General features: G+C 38.7%; 1 protein-coding gene across 3 annotated transcripts in view; it reads left to right on the top strand.

Annotated features, from left to right (window-relative positions):
- LPGAT1 (lysophosphatidylglycerol acyltransferase 1) overlaps positions 1-23285 on the top strand; it is a 119949-nt gene extending 96664 nt beyond the window's left edge. Inside the window, exons 7-8 of one of the 3 annotated variants that reach the window (XM_027609830.2) lie at positions 14536-14642; positions 17053-23285. In XM_027609830.2, coding sequence (XP_027465631.2) covers positions 14536-14642; positions 17053-17204 — 259 coding nt within the window. In that variant the 3' untranslated portion in view covers positions 17205-23285. Of the gene's footprint in view, positions 1-3966; positions 4149-14535; positions 14643-17052 lie in introns of those variants that run through there. The other 2 variants (XM_027609831.2, XM_027609832.2) reach the window with 2 other exon arrangements.
- The last annotated feature ends 266 nt before the right edge of the window (positions 23286-23551 follow it).

Here is a 23551-nt window from a genome sequence, read left to right as displayed (position 1 = left end):
CTGAATAAATGGAAAGAGAGACTGTGCTCATAGAGGGGAAGACTCAAAATTACAAAGACATCAGTTCTCCCAAATTAATCTATAAATTTAACACAATTGCAATTACATTATATCCAGGAGGGCTTTTCTGGAAACTTGACAAAATGGTTCTAAAATTCATTTGGGAGAGTAAAGATAATTGAATACGGCGAAGATCGTTTGAAGATGAAAGAGACAGGGGCATTTTTCCTGCCAGATGTCAGGGTTTACTGCAGTTAAAACAGTGTAGTATGAGGGCAGGGACCAGGTCGACGGAAAGACTAAAAAATACAGACTTCTTTGGGGACTTGTGTATGATTAAGTAAGTATCCCGTATCAGTGGAACACAGACAGACTGTTGAACAAATGAAGTAGTTTGGAACCGTTGGTTCTCTATAGCACAGTGACTGCCATAGAGTTGCTCTTCAGCTGTTAACAGTGAATGCCTCTGGTGGGGAGAGATCTTCTCATTATACTATTTGAGGTGTTTAATTTTGTTTTGTTTGGGTTTGCTTTGACCGTTTTTACAACGTGAATGTATTCTTCAACTTAAAAACTAATCGAAAAAAGCTGTTGCCCACAGAATTTAGAATTTTGGCCTAATAATCCTTTGCATAATTGCAACAAAAGCATTTTCATCGGTAGTTTTAAGAATTTAATAAATTCACGTTTAAGATAAATACCATTTAATAGACACGAAATAGATTTTACTCCTTTAAATCCAACATATTGAAATGCTCAAGTTATATAGTCTAGATTTTCATATTCAAGTGCTTCATCCGTAATTTAAAAGTGAACTTTAAGAGGCTTAAATGTCTATAATACTTTTTGGTGTAAAAGCTGGAATAAAGTAGAAAAAAATTAATGCAGTGAAAATCAGTTATTTAACTTAATGGGGACCAAATTTCAGGTCACCTTTTCCCAGTAACTGTGAATAACTCTAGAGTAGTTCCCACCTGAGTGACATGTACTTAGGCACTAATGATGCATGCTTAGAGCTTTACCCCCCTCCGCCCCAGCCCCAGAATTGCCCACCTGGGAGTGAGGTACTAAGATTGCTTCTTGAGCTAAAAGTGGCTTTCTTTTTTCCTAGCAGAAGAAAACAGTGTCCTGTCTTTAGTTTTTCTTATGCTAGGGCTTTTCTCTATCCTTGCTTAGAATTATTGTTCATTTCACCCCTACTTGTGCTGTTTCTAATAATTCTCCTCTTCCTGTCTGCTTTCCTTACCACCTCTTGTGTTCTGTTGCTTTGCCTCTGTATCCGAGCTTTTCCCTGGAAAAGGCTGGACGTTTTAGTTATCGGTCACGATTGAGAGCTTCTAGTTGGAAAATGGAAAGTTAGACATTAAATTTAATCTTGAAGTTTTTAGTTGTGCTTGGCTGTTTTTATAAATGTTCACCACCCACAAGTTATTTCTTCTTTTCTGCACCGGCAGTTTTTTTTTCCCCTTTCCTTTAAGAAAAGAAAACATTTTAGTTTGACACCATTCAGGATGCTGGAGGCATTGAATAAGTTGTCTTAATCGAAGTTTGAGTTGTGGGTTGAATTTCTGTGTTTCTGTAATGAAGCTGAAATTTGAAAGAGGTGAACCATCATTTCAAGTGAGATAAAATCATCCTCTACTTAGAAGACATACTTCATTTCTTTTTTTTTGAAGATTGTATTTATATATTTATTTATTTTATATATATATATATATAGAGAGAGAGAGAGAGAGAGAGAATGAGCAGGGGGAGGAGCAGAGGGAGGAGCGGAGGGAGAGGGACCAGCAGACTCCTTGCTAAGCGCAGAGCCTGACTCGGGGCTCCATCCTAGGACCCTGAGATCATGAACTGAGCCAAAATCAAGAGTTGGACACCCAAGCAACCGAGCCACCCAGGCACCCCAGCATATGTCATTTATTTCCAAATATTTATAAAAAGTTATACATGGAAGAAATTTTGTACTGGGACATAGTTGAGAACGAAGACCACAACCTACAAATCTAATTTACTAAACTATTTTCAGTACATGAATCTGGACATAATAGGATTTGGAGAACTATGATAAGCTTTGGAAATGAAGAGCTCTCTCCTCACCTCCCTGGCCCTGTGGGGCTCACCATGTCCTTTTCACTTTCAGGTCTCTTCAGGGTCAATCACGGTGACTCCCATTGGTATTCAAAAACTACCCTTTGTTTTCTAACTTAATTTAGTGTTGTTGGAAATATTATGTCCCCCTAATAAATTCTTAGCGTTTAATTTTTAATTGAATAATGGTTAAGCATAACTCTGATGATCACTATCTTTTAGTTACTTGCAGTCATGAACTGAATCTGAGAAGTGGCAGGGCTAGCTAGGTCTTTTTGTCTAACCTTTTAATACAGGATCTTACACACACACACACACACACACACACACACTCCGTGACAGATTGCTTAAGTATAGACTTCTCCAGGATCCTGTTTTTAGCCCTCTTTTGTCTGTGGAGGTTGAGTTCATAGTAGAAGAGTAAACAGAAACAGCTCCTCTACACACGTAGCTCAAGTTCCCCGGCCTTCTCCCAAGTTCCAGATCCTCACATCACTTCGTTTCCTCCACTGGGATTGCCTGTTGCTTCTGCAAGCCTAGTATTTCTAAAACTGAACTCATTTTCCTTCATGCAAACTTGTTTCTCCTGGCTGTCCAATGGAGTTTATGTTATCATCATTCTGCACTCACCCAGAATGAAAATTTTGGAGTTCCTTTGACTGTTCCACTTTTTAATTTAATTCTCTCTCTCAAATTCAGCTGCCAGTTCCTATGAAGGAAACCTCTGCAATGTTTCTTTCTATCCCTTTTTTTTTAAACCTAAATGCCACAGCCTAGCTCATACCTCATGACCTTTTACCTGGAGTATGTTTGCTTATTAATATTCCCTTTATTAATATCGGTCCCATCTTCGATCAGTATTTATTTTACTGCTATATTCCTCTTCCTAAAGCACGAAACCTTCTTTTTTTCTTGGTTAAAAACATTAGTGGAACAACTGGCAAGATTTGAATGAAGTCTATAGATTATAGACTAGATAATAGTATTGTATCCGTCCGTGTTAATTTCCTGATTTTGATCATTCGACTATGGTTATGTTAGAAACTGTCCTTGTATTTAGAAAACACACATGGAAGTACTTAGGGGACACTCTTCGTAACTTCCTCTCAAAAGTTGAAAAATCATACGTATGTATATCAGAAAGTTATGTATGCTTATATGGAGAGAAAGAATGGTAGCGTAAAGCAAATATGGGGAAAACTGGTATTTGGGAAATCTGAGTGAGGCATATATGTGACTTCTTTGTACTATTTTTACAACTTTTCTTGAGCATGAAGTTATCTCAAAAAGTTTTCAAAAGTCATTAAGGAGATAGGGAGAATTCTGTGTGCCTTTTGGGTTTTGCTGTGAACCTTTAACTGCCCCCCAAAAATAATCTTAACAAAAAATTTTTTAAAGTCATTAGACTCAGGGACAGTGTACTAGTGATTCTCCTAAGCAGATACTCCAGTGTTGTGTTTTGCTTACTTGACGGTTCAGTTCTGTCAGCAAGCATTTATTTGTTAAGCATCTATGTCTCAAAAGACAGAACACGAATAACGATGTAATAAGCAAATTTGAGGTCTGAACCCTCATAGTTTATACGTGGCATGTTGGTTTACTACAGTTTTGATGATCACAAGGAGCAGGGCTCAAGGGGAAGCAGTCCCAGGCTGAACTTTCCCCGACTGTGAGAGGAAGCGGCGGCCAAGGTGCTACTTGCCTTCTCCCTGTCTACAGTGACGTTAAAGGCACTGGAAATTCTCTCTGACCCTGTGTTTGCTGCCCTAGAGCCTTGGTTTGTCCCTGTGCTGAAGTGGGTAAAAGCTTTTATCTGAGCTGCTGAATTCTATTTTCAGATAACTAAGTGGGCTTTTTTTTTCTTTTTTTCTTTTTAAGCCTTGCTAGTGGATCCAGGGGGAAGCTATAAATACTACATTTTGGTATGCTGAGGATGAAGCCTTGAGCAGCTTACCTCATGACAGTGGCTCAAAGCAACACTTCTGGGACTTGAATGCTGGGAGATATTCCGATATGTTAAATTTGACAGTGTCTGTTCTTGTCCATAAATCTATTTTTGGTGACAAGTAGTTTCTGCATTTCTGAGTTATTCTTATCACACTAACCCTGGTGATGTCACTTACTATTCCATTGGTACCGATGGCTGTCTACAGATGGCACCTCCAAAGTTTTACGCTGGCAGATGACTTTCATTTTAATTCCGTTCAGCAAACTTGAGTTCCCATGCAGGATTAGGCACTGATTTACACACTGGGTATGTGGTGATGAGTACAGCACAGACTGATAGAAGGAACAGACACATAAGAAAATAAATAGAACAGAAACTAATAAGCACAGTTACAAAGAACAGAGTTGGCCCTGAGGAGGAAGTATTAACTGTAGGAGAAGAGAAGGAGGAAACTGAAGGAGAAGAGAACAAAGGGAAAGAGACCCAAATCCTTACCTTCCACAGCAGCAAGTCAATGAATAAATTTCAAACTGGATAATCTAGAAGTAGAGGTAGTTACATGTTTTTAAGCACGAGGGAGGTAAATAGCAAAAGAAAATTGAAGGGAGTTGTATCTGGGCAACAGGTGTCTGAGGAGGGGAAAAAATAGGGTTATTATTTTTCATTGTCAACCTTGTAGTACTCTGACTGTTGAAAACTATATGCATTTTGTTACTTTATCTAAAAAGACTTTTAAATCCTACTTACTCTTTTAGGCCAACTCAAATGATGCCATTTCCATGTATCCTGTGCTATAAGTAGACACACACACCCCTTCCTTTAAACTTACACAGAAGTTCTTTAAACTCCTTATACAACATTTACCATATTCTGGTTTTAGAGTATTTGTTTACTTTTCTTTTTCCTCTGCTAGATTATTAGGCTTTTGGAAGCAGGAACTGTTCATCTCAAAATTTTCCTCAATGCTTATTAATTCCTTTACTTTTGGTTGGCGTAAGTGAACTGAGGGTTTAGCCATGTTGTTTGTTAGCTCGCATTTTGGATCCTTGGTAGCATGAAAATTCAAATGTTCTAACTCAAATATATAGAGGTGCAGCTGCTAAGCATTATTTATATCTTTTTTTTTGCAAGTGTAATTTATCTAGTGCTCTTAAATCTGATTCAGTGGATTTTGGTAGAATACTCTGTATTTAAGAGCACATCCTGGATTACTGATAATTAGAATTTTTGTTTCTTGAAAATTAGAAGCTAGTTTCTCATTTGGATAGCTACTGGTATTGGGAAGATTTATTTCTGTTATTTATTCATTTGTTTATTTATTTATTTATGTCCCACAAGAACTCCTTTTATTTGATTCCAAGAGGACTGGTATTGAGTACATTTGATACTTTGCCATATTAGGGGATTAGTTGTTTTAATATTTTAATCCCATGGTGATCAAACAGAGTAATAAAAGTAGATTGCTCTTGAGGGAGCATTTGGTCTGCCCTCCTGGCTGTTTCCTAAGGCAAGAGAATGTCCAAACAATTCTAGGCAGATGGTAGGGGAGGCTTTCTGTTAAAACACAGCCCCATTCCCACACTCACCCCCATTTAAAGCAATATATACTTTGCCAACCTCGCCATGTTCTTTCAAGAGTTCAGTTGGTAAACCCAACCTTCTCTGTTTAATTCAGCCATATTTTTAGTCACTTTTCTCCTTATAAAGATGCTTTAAATATTATTTCAAGATGTTCTTTAGCCGTATGGCTCTTGCTAAGTTATCCTTAGGTTGATTAGGCTTGATTTTATATTTACAGAAACAGGATATGTTTATAAGTCCAAAAATAATGCAAATAATTCCCCAAACCATTTGGCTGCTATTCAGTGTGGTAGAGGTGAGTAGTTTCAAGAGTGCTACCTATATTGCAAAGCTGTGTTAAGACAGTATTAAATTATCTAAAAGTTAAAAGTCAGTAATTTGTAATGCCATTCACTTAAAAAGTAAAATGCAATTTTTAAACTTAAGTTTTAAATTTTAAAACATTCCTCTAGTATCAGGATGAAGTTTAACGGACTTTCCTGAAAATCCAACTATTTAAGGATATCTAATTTGGAGGAAACAAAAAGAAAGAAATGATTAAATTTCCTGAATAGTTGTTTCCTGCGTAGCTCTGGGCACACTTCTCTTGCACCTGGAACTGTGCTGGCTATGGATTGTGAGGCCTCCTCCTGCTCGGAGTCTGCCCCGTACATACATAGTTCAGGGGTCATCCAGAGATTTGAAGTCGTGACTCCCCCTTTGTGTGTGCTTCTCTCTGGGATTCCTGTCTTTCCAACTGCGATGCTCGTCCTGATCTCTGTCCTCTCATTCTTCAACCAGTTAGACTGCATATTTCCATGTAAATTTTAGGCCTTCCTGTGTGGCACTAACTGGGAATTATCCTCAGGTAAAAAGCTGGAAAAAATGGAAACCTCACCCAGTGCCGTTCCTGTTTTCCCAATGTTGGGACTCTGCTCCAGTATCTGCCTGTTTTTAGTCACTCCCCAGTGCATTCCACTAATGACTTTTTGTCTTTTGTCCAGAATCTGTAACAGTTACCTGTGAACTACTCTGCAATTATGAAAAGCAGAACTCACCTCTTGTCTTATTTTAATGGATATTATAAGTCACAGGGAGAGTTACAGCTAAATCTCAAATTTTAAGAGATAAAAGAATAGATTTTGCCCTCAAGTATGGCCCTGTTCACTTTTTTAGCCTTTGAAAGTAGTACTGCATTGTGCCAAAGTGACTATACACATAGGCACTTAAGTCACATGGTGGTACTTAGTTAAAAGATGTTTATCAGGGGGGCGCCTGGGTGGCTCAGTTGGTTAAGTGTCTGACTCTTGATCTCAGCTCAGGTCTTGATCTCAGGGTTGTGAATTTAAGCCCCACATTGGGCTCCATGGCCAGTGTGGAGCCTACTTAAAAATTTTTTTTAAAAAATTAAAAAATTGGGTCACCTGGGTGGCTCATTCAGTTGAGCATCTGCCTTCAGCTCAGGTCATGATCCCAGGGTCCTGGGATCGAGCCCTGTGTTGGGCTCCCTGCTCAGTAGGAGCCTGCTTCTCCCTCTCCCTACAGCTCCTCCTGCTTGTATTCTCTCTTTATTTTAAAAAAAATAATTTTAATTTAATTTATTTATTTAAAAAAATAAAAAATAATAAAAATAAAAATTTAAAAAAATTTTTAAAAGATGTTTATTTGTATAATTCAGAATATTTTTCTTAAGATTAATATTGAAATGAAAACACAAGATCTTTGTATACTTAAAGAGAACTCATAGATGGATCCCCAAGAATATGTCCCCAAATTTGTATATCCCAATTGTGAAACTCGGCTAGCTATCCTCTGAAGCAGAGCCTCTGACTTTGTTATTCTCCAGTTTAAAAACTTTCCATGAGGGATGCCTGGGTGGCTCACTCTGTTGTGCATCGGACTCTTGATTTTGGTTCTGGTTGTGATCTCAGGGTTGTGAGATGGAACCCACATGGATTCCACACTCAGCAGGGAGTCTGCTTGAGATACTCTCTCCCTCTGCCCCCCCCCGCCCCCGATTGCGTGTTTCTGCTTATGCGTGCACGTGCTCTCTCTTTCTCTCTCTCTCTCTAAAAATAAATAAATCTTAAAAAAAAAAAATCTTTCCATGAGAGGCATTCTCAAAAATTGCTAGCAGGAATGTAAATTGGTATAATCCTTGTGAAGACAATTTGGCAATATTTTTCAAAATTACTAATCTTTATTTAATCTTGACTTAGCAATTTCACTTTTGGAATTTTATCCTGTAGATATACTTGTACCCATATGAGTGGACATTTGCATAATGTTATTCATCGCTACATTGTTTAGAATAACAAAAGATGAGAAACTATCCATCATTAGGGAATAAGAGGAATTTCATGTTTACTGTGTATTAAGAGATTACAATGAAATTAGAAAATATTTTTTTAACAGAATGATAAGGAAAATACAATCTATAAAAATTTATGGGATATAACATAATCTGTGTTTAGAGGAAAACTTGTCGCCTTAAACAGCTACTATGAGAAAAGAAAAAAACTGAAAATGAGTGATCTAAATGTCTATCTCAAGAAGTTGGAAAAAGAAAAGCAAATTAAATACAAAGATAGTAAAAAAAAAAGGCAGGGAATCATAAAGGAGAGTTTATTGAAATTGAAAATACACAGTAGAAAGAATAACACCAAAAAATTGTGTTTTTTAAAAGCACTGTAAAATTGATCAACTCCTGGCAAGCCTGATCAAGAAAAAAAGAAGGCCAGTGTTGCCAATGTCAGGAATGAAAAAGGGGACATTACTACAGATTCTATAGTCATTAAAAAGACAACAAAGGACATTAAGTACAATTCTTTCAGAGCATAGAAAAGAGGGGATATTTCTGACCCTGTTTTATGAGGCCAGCATAACTTCGATCTCCAAACGTGAACCAAGGATATTACAAGAAAGGAAAATTTACAGGCAAATCTCTTACATGATTATAAATGCCAGACTAACCCAGCGATATATAAAAAACACATCAGATTATGTACTGAGAATATTTATTCCACGAATGAAAGTTTGGTTTAACATTCAAAATCAGTCAAATTTAATTCATCACATTATCAGAATAAAGAAAGAAATTACATAAGCATGTCCATAGATGGAAAAAATTGATAAAGTGTTAACTCCCATTCATGATAACAAAGAAATACTTAGCAAACCAGGAATAGAAGGGGATTTCTTTAATCGCATTAATGGTATGTACAAAAAAAACCTACAGTAAATATCATACTTAATGGTGAACTATTGAATGTTTCCCCCTGAAAGACGAGAAATGAGGGATAAGGGAGCTCGTTACTACCATTTCTATTCAGTTTTCTCCTGGTCAGGCAATGTGACAAGAAAAAGGGGTCAACGATGTAAATATAGAAAAGGTAAAAACAAAATTGTCATGATTTGTGTTAATTCATCTTCCTACCTGTAGATTAAGGTTAGAAGATTGCTTGGTGGGCATGGACATGCCGTCTTCACAATATAAATGGCTGTTTTATACAACTAGGTACCTGAAGAGACTTCTCCCACAAGGGAAGAGGCTTGGAAAAGCTACTTCACAAACTGACTTGGGAAAAAAAAAAAATCATCTCCCTTTCAAATCCACGTCAAGATGGTGGCTTGAGACAGGGAGTTTGACCTTTTGTAGCCAAGAACAAAGATGGAACAGATGAGATGTGAGCTCAGTGTTGTGTGGTGAACACTGAGAACATTTTCCCATAGAAATATGTTTGCCTAGTGGCTAAATTCTGTAGGATTCCATCCGCTGCAGGTGAAGTGGTCTGTGGAAACAACCTTAGGAGCTTGTATACCCTATGTAACTTTCCCCTAGAGGGATCTGCGTTGTTAGTTAAAATGGGAGAGGAAAAAGAGGAGACAATAAAATTCTTGGAATATTATTTCTAAGTTGAGGGTTCCTTGTAATTCAAAGAGTAGAAGTTACCCTTTGAAGGAATGGAAAGACGAGCTTGTTTAAATAGCCCTGGGCCTCCTCATTTGAAATTGTGTCTCCATGTCTCTGCCCTTCTGATTATATCAGTATTAATATTAAGAGTCTTGAGAATCTCTGTCAGGAATTCACCTTTGTAGTACTTGGTAACAACATTTATCTTTTTATGTGACTGGCTTGAGGCTGGCTTCATTGTTGCCTCACTGGTATAGAAATACACACACCACCCAGACTATCTGTGTAGAGTGTTATGCTATATGAAAATAGTCATGGATTGTCAAACCCTTATAACAACTTCAGGTCTAGTCTAGTCACTACAGCTGTTGCTGAACCCAGAAAGCTTGAAAGCACAACAGTACTTACCATTTAACACCCACCACCATCACTACTGATGCCAAGTTATGCCACCACCCTCTGCCCAGGAGTATACACATATAACAACTTTGTAAGTTGTTTTACATATGAGGGAACTAAGTTGTACAAAGGTTAAACCATTTTCCCCGGGTCACATAGTCAGCAAGTGCCATAGAGCCAGAATTCAACCTCAGGCAGTCTGTCCCAGGGTCTGTACTCTTAATCATTATGCCACACTACCTTCTGGGATTATTTTAATTATGCCTAAAAAGCAAAGACTCTTCACATATTAAAAAAACAAAAACAAAAACTCTACTGTTTGTGGAAGGGAATCTCAGCCATGAGCTCCCACTCTCACTTTAGTGCGGCATATGGGAACATGAGAGAATGCAGAGGTAAACATTTTTAGTTTGAAAGAGATCTTCCAATTACCTAGGAGGATAGGCATTAAAGGGGCTAAGAAATACTAGCCTATGGGTTGATTTTATGTAGTGTAAGCATTTCAAGTATTTTTTCTCTTTAAAAGTCATGACGTTCTTTAATTCCTCTTTTTGTGGTTAGCTCTTTCAAAGCAAAAGAAAATCTCATTCTGGTAGGGGATTTTATAGTAGCAAGCTGAAACTTGAAGTTTCTGGACCTTAGAATCTCCTACCCCATTAAAATATTTAATAAACCAGAACACTTCTATATTACTGCCTTAGAGCAATGTAGTACTATACTTAGGGGAATAGAAAGGTGACTAAGATTGGGAAACTTACTTTCTGTGTAAATAAAACTATATTTTGGTTACCTTTCATCCTTTTCAAATTTTTGAAAGCAGAATTTTTAATCAATACTGTGATTTCCTGAAATTGATTTTTAATAGATTTTTTTTCACACCGTACTTTTCCTTCGTTTCCTCTCTTCTTTTTCCTGCTCACGGATACTTACATTGTAGTGTTAAAATACCCCAAATCTGGTATTTAAGTGTTTAAGTAACAAGAGAAAGGGATCTGATTATAATGCGATTCATAAATAATGTTCCTTCTGATTGTTTTGTATGCAAATGACCATGCTACATGACTAATTTTTAAGACACCTTTGAAGGAGTCTGAGCATGGGCATTCTGGTCACTTGGAATCCTTTGTACTACTTGACTCGTCTGGACATTGTGTTCTACTGATAAACTGTAGAAGCTGTTTAATGTTTTTATAATGGGTATGCATCATTATAATTTTCAAATCCTTACTAAGTGACTGACACACATTTTGCCTAAACTTGAAATAGTAATATAAGCCCCTTTGTAGAATGGCAGGTAGTAGACACTGGCCAAGGATAGAAAATCATCTTAGACTTTTCAGAAATAACAGGACAGCTTCCTAAAGAACGTGGTGGCCCGAACTCATGTCAACTTTCATGCCCTTCCAAAACTCTAGTAGAATGAAACTGAAGAGGTTTCTTTAAAGTATGAACCCACAAGAATGAGGAAAACAATAGGAAAGGCAATAGTAACAAAAGTCAGGAAGTTGGAAAACAGACTGAGCAGTCAGAACCCTAAGCCAGCAAGGGAAAACCAGGAGCCAACCTGATTTATACCACAGAACTGAAAAACTGGCAGGATCAGTGCCCATGGAAAAGGGGTTGAAAGGGTTGCTACACTTGGGTCTGGTTGAAATCTGTTGAAGAACTCAGATCCTCAGAACCCCTACCCACCATCCCACAGCTGGGGGATTCTTCATTCCCTGCCATGACAGGGGACTGGGGGCTTACTCTGGAGAGGGAGCCAGAGACTCTCTAGACTCAGAGGCGCCTGGCACAGTTGAGGCAAAGGTCCCATAATGAAAACGGCACAGTTAAGTGATGACAGGGCGCCGAGTGCTTAGACCCCCAGCCCTGCTGTCTCACTCTGCTACCAGAAAGCCAACAACTAGGCCTTCATTCTCTGGGCAGGATACTAGAGGATCTTCCTCTGCGGCAATGACAAATTCAAGAGGAAAGACCAACTTAAATGGCCCAACCAGATAATCCTCAGCGTAGCTCCCAGTCAACAAACGGCACTCACAGGCTGAGAGCCTTCAATCCGCTGCTTAATCCCGTCGGTAAATGTGAGTCAACAACAAAGACTCACCGGATAACTTGGTCATCTGATCGGCCTCTGCTGTGAAATATGGAGACTAAAACAAACAGAAGGAAGTGACTTGGAGGAATGATGCAGGGAAAGCACAGCTGCCAAAAATCCTAATAGTTCATTAACCCTCTTCTCTACTTTCATGCGTGTTTTAAAATTTCCATTCTAATTCTCATAGAGATAAGATACTGTAACAATAAGACAACAATATTATAATATTGTAACAAAAACAATAAAACAATAAAAAAGGAACGTTCAAACTGCTCTTAGAAATTAAAAATATGAGAAAAGAAGTAAAAATTCATTAAAAAAAAGTTTAGAAATTAAATAAGAATCTCCTAGAAAGGAGGACACCAAGACAGAGATGGAAGAAAATGAATTGTAACCCTGAATTCTCTATCTAGTCAAATTATCAACCAGGTGTGAGGACAGAAAAAAGACTTTGGCCGAAAAGACATTGGCAAGATTTCAAGTACCCTTTCTCCAGAAATCGCTGGAGGATGTGCTCCATCAAAATGCAGAGTAAATACAGAAAAAGGAAGACATGAGATGTAGGAAATATTAAATGTATTTTAGGAGAATCGCCAGGACAAAGTAAGAGGTCTTTGCAGGATGAAAACTACAGGCAACAAATCCTACAGTGTGGGTGAAATTTATTCAGGAAGATGAAATTAAAAGAATGTCTGATGCATACAAACGCCTTAAGAGATTAGAGCCCAAGTCAGTCCTGGCTCAGTGCCTGTTGTTTAAATACAATGTTATTTGAACGTAACTATTCCCATGCATTTATACATGGTCTAAGGCTGCTTCCACACTACAGAGCAGAGTTGAATAGTTGACACAGGTACCATAAAGCCTGCCCAGTCCAAATACGTTCTCTCTGGCCCTTTAAGAAAGAGTTTGCAGACACACTCTAGAGAATTGACTCTAGACGGACAAGAGTTTATGGTTGTGGGGTGCCTGGGTGGCTCAGTCGTTAAGCGTCTGCCTTTGGCTCAGGTCATGATCCCAGGGTCCTGGGATCGAGCCCCGCATCGGGCTCCCTGCTCCGCGGGAAGCCTGCTTCTCCCTCTCCCACTCCCCCTGCTTGTGTTCCCTCTGTCAGTGTCTCTGTCTCTCTGTCAAATAAATAAAATCTTTAAAAAAAAGAGCTTATGGTTGAATTAGTTATATGTACAGAGAAAATGATGTAACTGCTCAGTTCAGGGAGAATAAAAATTGGGCAGGAAAGGAAGAGTAGCCTTGATTTATTACATGGCTTAGCTTTGAATATATATACATGATTATAATAATGTAAATGTCTAGTACTCCGCTCATTAAAATTACCATACAACTGCATTGGGAAGATGGGAAGGATATCAATGTGTGGTGGGAAAGGGAAGAAGGCACTTGCTCCTCATCTTCCATAGTGGGAAGTCAGTAGATTGGCCCTAAAACTGAAGAGGAAACATGGCAATAAATATCAAGATCCTTGGTTCAAAGAGGTAAACAACGGGCAGTGGGACAGGGACTGCTATTTTTGCATACAAACCTTTTGCAGGCTTTTAAAACTGTCTCCCTTTATAAAATTAAGAAACCTCCCCCACAAAACTGGGAAACAAGAAACTTCAACATCAGCAAATACATAGTATGTACTCGAGCTGCCCTTTTCTGCCCTCATGGCCAGCGGATGTGTATCACTAATCATCCTGGTCCATTTCCTGGTGAGTCGGGGCGCATTCGCACAATCTGCACATTCGCGCTCCGAAAAGAGGCGGCCCCGCTCAGGAAACCTCTCTCTCTGATACAATTTAGGCACCAATTTAGGCAGATTCTGTCTGGTTCACAGACATTTCCTCCAAAAGAACATTGCTAAGATGCATTATTTGGCTTAGCATCCAACTACTCTAAATGTGTCCTAAAGTAGCTGCATTTTATTTTATTTTGTTTTTTGTTTTATCTTACTTTATTTTATCTTATTTTATTCTTTTTTTTAAAGATTTATTTATTTAATTGAGAGAGAAAGAGAGGCTGTATGCGCACAAACGGCAAAGCAGACTCCCTGCTGAACGTGGAGCCCAAACCGGGGCTCGATCTCCCCACTGGGAGATCCTGGCCAGACCTGAAACCAAGACGCTCAATGGACTGAGCCACTCAGACATCCCAGTAGCTGCATTTTAAAATTCCATCTGTTCTGAACAGTTTCTTCTTAAACCCACAAGCTTGGGAAGACAGTTATTTCTCAATAATTATTTGTAGATACAGGGCAATGTATTAATATTTTCCCATCATCTGGCACTTGTACCTAACGTAATAGGCTGGTAAATGTTTGAATGAATGAGTAAATGAACTCTGTTGTATAATCAACAATTTCTTAAAAACCAAGATGACCTGAGAAGCTGCAGAAATGAACCCTTGTAAAAGCCACAGGTGATTCCATAACTTTCTTCAGCTTTTCAGTCGCCAAAGCTAAATTGTGCTTCTGAATGATTTTGATTTCTGAATTAAAGTAGTTTTTGCTTTTTTTCTAACTCTTCATAGGATCTTTCCAATCAAAGATGTACCCCTGGAGACGGATGGCCTTGCTGATTGGCTCTATCAACGTTTTGTTGAAAAAGAGGCGCTCTTATCACATTTTTATGAAACAGGTACATAGTATCCTATTACATATGTTTCTGAAGTTGGTGATAGTTCCAAAGATGTACGTTAGGGGAGATAACCATTTTTCCATTCTTCAGATACCCTAAAGGAATCAAAGTATTTCTATATTTAAGAATTCCAGCTTAGAATATTCATAAGGACAGTGTTAATGTTAAACTTATTCAGGCCCTTACTTTAGCAGCCAGTGTGCAAGATCACATGATGAGTAAAATGTTATACAAATGGAACAAATTCAAGACAGTACACAGTATGTAGAAGAGTACAGTCGTACGTGTACAATTACACGGGCTGTTTTATGAAATAGCAAATAATATTTATGGTTTGACATTGTACGTGATTGTTTAAATAGTACCATCATCTTGCAGTCATTTGAGATCATTCTGAACTGCATTTTTACATGCTTATTCTTTTCTTTACATACAGGGCTAAAGCTTACTTTTTAAGTTTTCACAGATACAACCTTGTACTTTTCTCCTTGAGAGAAAAAAGTCAATTTACCTCAAGGTCCCTTATCTACACTCAATATTCTGTACCTTCTGTGAAAACTGCAATGCAGTCAGACATAGGAAGGGAGGAGGAGGGAGGGAGAAAGAAAGGAAGTTAGGAAAGGAGGAAATAAGCGTTGGTAGAATGCCAGGCGTTACCAAAGTGCTTTCATACATAACTACGTGTGTTGTAGGCTTGTTCTCTGGAACCTACAATAGGAAAAGAAAAAGGGGAAGAGAAAGTTGTTTTAGGTGTGATGATGGCTGTGAGATTTTAGATTAACAGAAAGTACTATTTTCTTCCCACTTAGATTTTTTTGGTTCAGAATTAACGTTCATGTTAAATCAGACTGTTCAAGGCCTAATGGTGAGAAAAGGCTGAGACTGTTAATTACCCTTAACGCTTTTGTTTTTGTGTTTAGGATTTTTTCACATTACCCACAACAGGATTCCTTCCTGATCCTAACGTTCTGACCCCAGGGCTGTGGACTAGCGCATACTCATATGACAGGGGTTGGACGCTATGCGTGTCTCTAGAATTCTTAGTAAGACTCATTGAACAGGATGCCCCTCTCTGCCATGTGCAGTCCTTGGTCTTACTCTCAAAATCTCTTTAAAGATAAAATAGGATAGATGCTTAAGAAGGCATGAGGTAATTAAGAGTCAACAGGATCTCTCTTCTTTTTCAATCTTCATCTCTTGCTTGATGGTAGTTAGCCTAAATTGTAACAACAATAATAGAAGTCTCTTTTTAAGAAAGCCATTTGTATAATAGACCTTGAAACTTGAAAGTGTTCTCTGTAAATTGCTTGTGAGAAGCAAATCCCCGCATGAATCAGCTTACCCAAAAGGATTATCAGCAAGGACAAAGACTATTTGAAATGCTGAAGTGTTATCAAGATGACCTGAGGTAATATTGCTCTGAAGTGGTCTTTCTTTCCCTTCTAGAAAAGAATTTAAAGACATCTGTTTACTTTGTGTTTCTCCTTTTAATTACTAAGATATATTTCATAAATAATATTACCTTTTGAAAAGAATACCAGTGACCTACCACCACTTTTTTTGTGGCAAAACCATTTAACTTGTAAATGGAGGAATTAGTGTTAGTTATGTCATTTCAGAAATTATTTAAAATCCATTTTGGGGCGCCTGGGTGGCTCAGTCGGTTAAGCGTCTGCCTTCAGCTCAGGTCCAGGATGTCCAGGTCCTGGGATTGAGCCCCCGCATCAGTCTCCCTGCTCCATGGGGAGTCTGCTTCTCCCTCTCCCTCTGCTGCTCCCCGCTTGCTTGTGCTTTCTCTCCCTCTCCTGCTCTCTGTCAAATAAATAAATATTTAAAATGTATATGTGTGTGTGTGTGTGTGTGTGTGTGTGTGTGTATACACACACACACACACATATCAATTTCACACATCCCGTGTCCTGGCCACTGTAGAAATCTCTAGGGTTACAGTGGAAACAAGGAAGCCAGAGTGCCTGCTCTCATGCAGCTTATATTCCAGAAGGAGACAGAGAGTAAATAAGTCTGTAGAAAAAAGAAAAGCTAGATCTGGATCATTACAGATCCTGGAAAGTGCCAAGAGGGAAATAAACATAGAGCTGAGTGTGACTGACGGTGGGGGGGGGGGTATTTTTTCTGATACTGTAAGAATGCAGATGAGCCTGCCATTCGCTGACATGAGGAGCGGCATCTCTGGCAGGAAGAATAAACGCAAATGTTCAGAGGCAGGAAAGGGCTCAGCAGTTGGAAAATTGTATTGCAAATGAGATGTCTCTTCAGGAACAATGGGAAGTCACAGAAGATGCTTTAAAAAACAAACAACAAAAATTCTAAGTAAACTAATATTCACTTTTTGTTCCAGGAGACCTTACCACCACAGTAAAAAAATTAATACTTCTGTCTTGTCTTTTAGGGGCTTTTCCACCACCCAAGGGCCATAAGGAAGCTGTTTCCAGGGAGATGACCCTCAGCAATATGTGGATATTTCTCATACAGTCTTTTGCATTTTTGTCAGGCTATATGTGGTATAACATCATCCAGTATTTTTACCATTGCCTGTTTTAGGAATTGACTTGGACTTGTCAAGGTCACCATAGGAGTTCAGACTTTCATAAGTGTGCATTATTTTACATGTGCAAATCAGAATATAAAAAAAAGCAAAGGAAATTCAATGGATGGATTATTTATCCCCCTTTGGGATATCTTAAAACTCCACTAAAATGAAGATCAGTAATATAATGACCTGCTAATATGTTTTAAGGACCTTTCACGTTTTAAAAAGATACACTCTACCACACACTTAAGCAAACATCACATTCGGAGAAGAGGAAGTCATAAAATCATCCTAGAAGACTATCCGAGAGAAATTCTGTTGCCACCGGATATACTTGGTAATCTAGTTCAAGCTCAGAGAGTTGGACTCCGTTCCTCTTAGCTAGTATACTGTCTCGAGTAGGATAGAGCTGTAGAGCACCCTCATTCCCACCAACTCTTGCTGTGTCACTAGGAGCCCGAGGGGAGCTGTGCGGCACCCTCAAGGACAGTTCCCCTGTGGTTCGCAGTGACACTCCAGTGTCAAGCACACCCATGGGGGAGAAGCAGTGTCCACTGGACACGTTCCGGTACTAGAGTTCCTAAAAAAGGCTAGCTCAGTCCAACATCGTGTTTACATGTGCTAGTGCTTTCCCTTAAATGGGGGGGGGGGTGTCACTTGATATCTCTCTATATATAGAGGCATATCATAGATTGATAATTGTCTTCTACCAAATGCACTTTTATCAGATACATATATAGCAAAGGATTAGTAATATAGCCTGAAAACAAATGTAAGCATAATCAGTGAGTGGGATTCTTGAGAGGCTGTCTCGTCTCTGCGTGTGTCCCTGGGCGCCCCCCCTGCACGGAGCGCCACACCCACCGGAGGCTTCTGTCCAGCTCAGAGGCTTTGTTCCGCCCATTTTGGCTTTTAGCGCCAAATGTATTTGGGAGTGGCTGGAACAAATTAATGTAAAACATTTAAATGATCAGTTTGAGGTGAGATAGGGGTTTTATTAGAAAAATAAGAGCTAGAGCCAGACAAAGGCTTAAAATGTGGTAAGTTCTCACAGGGCACCCCCAAACCTATGTTCCATCATCACCTCGAGTTGCTGCCCATGTCAGGTGGTATAACCGGGAGACGGACCCACACAAAAGGCTTCCCAATCTCTTACAATTGCTTTTAAAGAGGATAAAGTCACGTTTCTATTTCTAGAGAACACTTCTTTCCTCCACTCTCTGTTCATGTGATTTACCTCACAGTAGAACCGACTCTCCTCAGAAAGTGCTGGGACTGCATCTGTCCCTCACCTGCCCTCCCAGTGTTGAGACAGAGTTGGTGTTTTGGTTTGGGATTGTAAGACTCTGAAGATCCTAGTAAGTCAGTGGCAGTTTTCTGTGATAATGACCGTTGTAGATGCCCCTGTTGTCACTAGTCCTACAAATGGAAATTTTGAGAAGTAGGCCAGAAAATAAAAATAAAGGCTAATGTTTTCTATTTTTAAATAAACCAAAAAAAAAAAAAAAAGAAAAAGAAACTGAAAAGATGTGAATTTTCTCCCAGTTATGTGGGAAAGGTAAAGCAACACCAAATACAAGCCCACAGCAGCTTCATCTCCAGGTTAATTCCATGCACATAGGAAAGAGAATAATGTGTTAATGAAATACCTCATTGCATATTATGCTGCTACTGGTAAAATGCAGAAGCCAGTGCTAATGTGTGTGCTTTGGTTGGGGTCGTCACAAGATGCAATTTTTTTTGAAATCTAAGCATTTTGTTGGGTGTTTTACAGTGACAGTGAGTAGGTGAAACCAATCTTGATTAAGAGGCACGGATGATGATAGGAAGCCAGATAGAAGCTTAACAATGCTTCTGTTTGAGGTCCAGCAAATGCTGCTAGATTACAGGCTGAATTGAAATTGTTCATTTGAGAGATTAGTCAGCCATCTGGGGAGAAGGTGCTCACTGTCAAATATGATATGCACAGTCCTAGCTAAATAGGCCTCTTCCTTATTGCTAAAGCAAGCCACGGGTAGGAGTGGCCAGTTCTCCTATCAAAAAGAAAAAAGAGAGAGGCATCCATGCATACATAAATGCGGTTCAGAGCCACTTTTGCCATCACTGTGCTCCAAAGGAATGTGATATTGTTAAAATACTGTACACGTTAAACCATCTATTCTGTAAGACGCTTTACTTTTCAAGCACAGAGTCACTTCAACAGTCTGTAGAGTGACAAATACCAATAGATACGTGAGTTCACTTTTGAAAACAGCTGTGAGTTGTAAATAGATGTGTCACTGATCTTCGTGCCCCCTTCCGATTATTCAATCAATGTGTTCTCTTTCTGGCTTGTTTGAGAGCATCAGTAGCGCTCTCCTTACTAGTAACTGGAGGTCGGCGGCTTGCACTAGGCAAGGTGGAGAGAGAATCAGTGTTCTATGGCAAATCAGGGAAGCAGCAATATGCCACTGTACAGAAGTGAATAAAAATTCCAAATTTGTACTTTCTTTGCAAAGTGAGATGAAAGGAGGTTTAGGGAATACACATTTTGTTAAGGGGGAGGAAAATAAAACCGTGCCAGTTTTATACCAGTAGCTTGTAGAATCTCAGCACTTCTTGGTTTCAGCTGACCTGCCTAGATTCCTACAGCAGAGAGGGTTGAGAACTCCCTGCTGGATCCTCGTCCCAACACATCACAGTGATGGAGCACCCGCTGGGCTATGGGCCCGGGGCAGGTGCAGTGCATACGGAAGTGACTACACCGGCAGTTCACGCTTCACGTGAGACACTGTCGTTGGGGTTGAAATACAGATATGATGGAGAAACCTACACACCGTGGAAGGTAAAGAAAAATGACAGAATGGAAAATGACGTTTCAGGTAGGCAAAGAAGCTAGTTGAGAATCTAAATAGCTTTTTTAAAAACGATAGCTCTGAGTTCAGATCTGTCATATTATTATACAATCAACCATTAATTTTCCACAGTGAAGGAACTAAGGATTGCTGGAAAATTAATCCAGTGATAAGTCATAGTTAGCCAAAAATCTAATGTGTATTTATGAGTTTGAGGGTTTTTTTTTTATCAGACTTTTTTGTTCTTCTAGGGATGCTTGCTAATTTTAAAACAATGAATTCAATTGTTTATTAGTTTCTCTTGCTTATGTATTTATGACTGTGTTAATGAGTAGTAAAAAGATTTGGGAAGACAGCTTCAGAAAAAGGGAACACAAAAGCCTAAATAGTCCATGGGCTAGGAAAGGAATCCCTGAATAATCAAGAGTTGGCGGTATTGCAATGATACTCAAGCCTTTAATGAAAATGAGATGTGAAATCACCCAATACAAACCTCAGAACATCATTCTCGTGTTAATATCGTGTGGATTGATGTTAGGAATGCCTCTTCATTCTTTGTTCATGTTACTCACTTCTTGTGGATTTGTCTTTAGTGATGTTTTGACAATCACTTCCCTAAAGACTCTTCTGAACTAGCGGGATCTGGTTATAATCAGAGATAGCAGTCTTTAATCATGGACAGTCTTATTGGATTCTTTTGATATTTAAGGAAATTTTATTTGCACGGCCAAATAGGAAGAGTTAGTTATTTTCTTCATTACACAGGATTTCACTCCAGAGTTACCATCACGAGCAGGTCCGCTCTGGTCCACAAGGATGAATAAAACTGATTAGTCTTATTTTTTTGCCACGTAGTGCTGTGAACCTTATGTCTGTTCACATGAAAGGCCAAGTCCAAAGCAGCAAGTATACTGGTTTATTGTATGAGGGGGTGGAGACTAATATGTTTGGGACCAAAACCACCTACATTGGACATTTCGAGATCACAGAGGGGCCGGGGGCTCTCTGGAGCAGTCGCTGGTTAGTGCTTTATTGCAGTCATTTTGCATTGATCCTCAACAGTTAGGAACTGGACCCTGGGAATCAGCTGAGGGTGCTGGACTGCTGGGGAGGGGGACTGTAGCCATATGGAAGATAAAATAGGGGGTTTTCTGCAAAATTTCCATTGGAGGATTTTTACATTTAATATTTTTTAAAACAGTTGAAAGAGCAAAGAAATTTTAAGTATATTCTAGTTGCAAAGTATGCACACATATTTTGAATGGCTTTATTTTTATTGTGTAGAACTGTTGAACACAGGACTGATGCACAAGCTCTTTACATGTGAGGGGTCTGCATTTTACAGTAACTTATCTCATGATTGGGTAATGAAACAGTTACACATGGACCTGCCATTGTTGCATTAAGTGCTTCGTTTTCTTTACAGTTATTACAAAGTTGTATTTATTTTATACAGATGGGTTTTAATTTTCCTGATGCCATATGTTTACTTCAGCTTGTTGACCTGTTTTTCTTTCTTTGTTATCTGCATGTTGTAATGTATGCTCAGAATGAATGTAAAGGCTGTGGCAACTGTCATTAATTTTTGTAAAGGGCTGGTCACACGTGGATCTGGTTTATGAATGCATAAGGGATTATTTTTAGTAACCAGATCACCTTTTCAGAAATTTAGATGTGAACACCAAAAGAAGCATTTTCTCAACAACAACAACAACAACAACAAAAAATGAATAGCTGGTTCTATTTTTTTTTTTAACCTAGAAAAAATAAAGTTGATTTTTTTCAAGCAAAGTGCTTTTACTTCTTAGTGGTGGGGATGGGGTGTTTGTGTGTTTCTGGAGATATTTTGGCATGAACATCTGTGGACATGTACTTGGAGCACACCACAGCAGGTGGATGCTGGGGGCAAACTGAAAAGCCAAATGAAAGAACATTGTACTTCCTTCTTTGGTTTTAAACCCTTTCATCTGCTCCTTCCCCACTCTCCCCCATGGTATGGTGGAGATACTGGTATACTGGTGGTATACTGGTAAATGTTCAACAGACCGCTCTCCTGGAAAAAAAAAATGTGTTCAAATGTACATAGGTTTGCTATAAATTTTCCTGATAGCAAGAATATAGAACACAATTTTAATACATAATAATAAAATATACTTTATTTTACATTCCATATGGCCAAGTGATTCTCCCAGGATGCTTTAACTGATTTTGCTGAACTCTTGTAGTCAACCTATGATTTGAAAAATGGAATAACATCCTAATTCACCTATTTCTCAAAATTCATTGTCACTCAATCTGATATGTGATCTACTGGTAAACTATTTCCTACCCTTGTACAAATTGTACTCATTAAAGTAAACCACTTGGAGCTTCAGCGCTAATTATAAGCTTATATAATTTTAGTAACAGCTGTTTAATAAGTGCTGGCAAAATTCTAAAATGTAACCATCGGCTCTAGGGTCAGGAGCCAGTCAGAGCGATCTCTAGCCTACCACTGCCCTGTCTTCTCTGTTTCACTGTTAGGACTGAATAAATTCCTCACAGTTAAGCTACTCACTGCTCTCAGGAAATTCCTAAGACCCTTGCAAGGGCTTCAAAAGGTGGGAAAGCATTAACACCTGTCCTACAGAGCACGCTTTTGATTTGAAGAATTTGACAAAAGCAAACTTTCCCCGAAGTGCATGGGAACCTTGCCTGTTTCTAAAGCTGGTTCTGTGCCTTGGGGTCTCAAAGCGAAGTAGACTGTTATATGAGCCTCTCTGAGATTTTGTTTTGGGCATTTAAAACATTTATTGTTTAGATTGTAGAATATGTTTGATCCCACTGAAAAAATTTAAATGTATTAAAATATACAGTCTACCAAGTAAGTTAAAGCGTTACAGTTCAGTCTACCTCTTCTTCTTGTGTTTGGATTCAGGCTGCTGTTTTGAGTTGAGGTTGTCATTTTTCCCCCTAGAAGTTGTTTCTGTCCAAGATGAACAAATCGGGGGCAGAAGACTGAAGGCATATTTGAAGCTCTCAGAGATCTCTCGCTGACCAGTCCTATTTCTCATGAGTTGGGGGAAAGAAGCCATTGTTTTAAATCTCCACTTAATAAGAAAATGTTTGTTTTTAAAATGTTTCTTCCTGCTGGGAAAAAAAATGTATTTTTAAAAGGAAAACAATCCTCTTTTGGCTATAAGAAAAAATCAGCTATATGAGCAGGTGTGACCATATCATAACATGCTGATACATAAATCAATAAAGTTTTACCTCTCAGGACTTGTTTAACCTTGTTCTTAACTCTTAGAGGCATGAGAAATATTAAGCATCAATCATCCAGATCACATATAAACGACACACTAATGGAAGGGAGGAGGGTTGGCTAACCACCAGAGAAGAGCCAGGCTCTTTTCATCATCAGAAAAATACTTTTAATTAGGTATGCTCAAACCCATTATACAAAGGAAGAAATGGAACAATGGTTTTTGCTAGAAAACATGAGTGTATCACAAAGCTTGTATCTGAGTTTTCCCCTGGAAGGT

The sequence above is a fragment of the Zalophus californianus genome, chromosome 10 (assembly GCF_009762305.2).
Source record: "Zalophus californianus isolate mZalCal1 chromosome 10, mZalCal1.pri.v2, whole genome shotgun sequence".
NCBI lineage: Eukaryota > Metazoa > Chordata > Mammalia > Carnivora > Otariidae > Zalophus > Zalophus californianus.
This window is presented reverse-complemented; position numbering and strand designations above follow the sequence as displayed.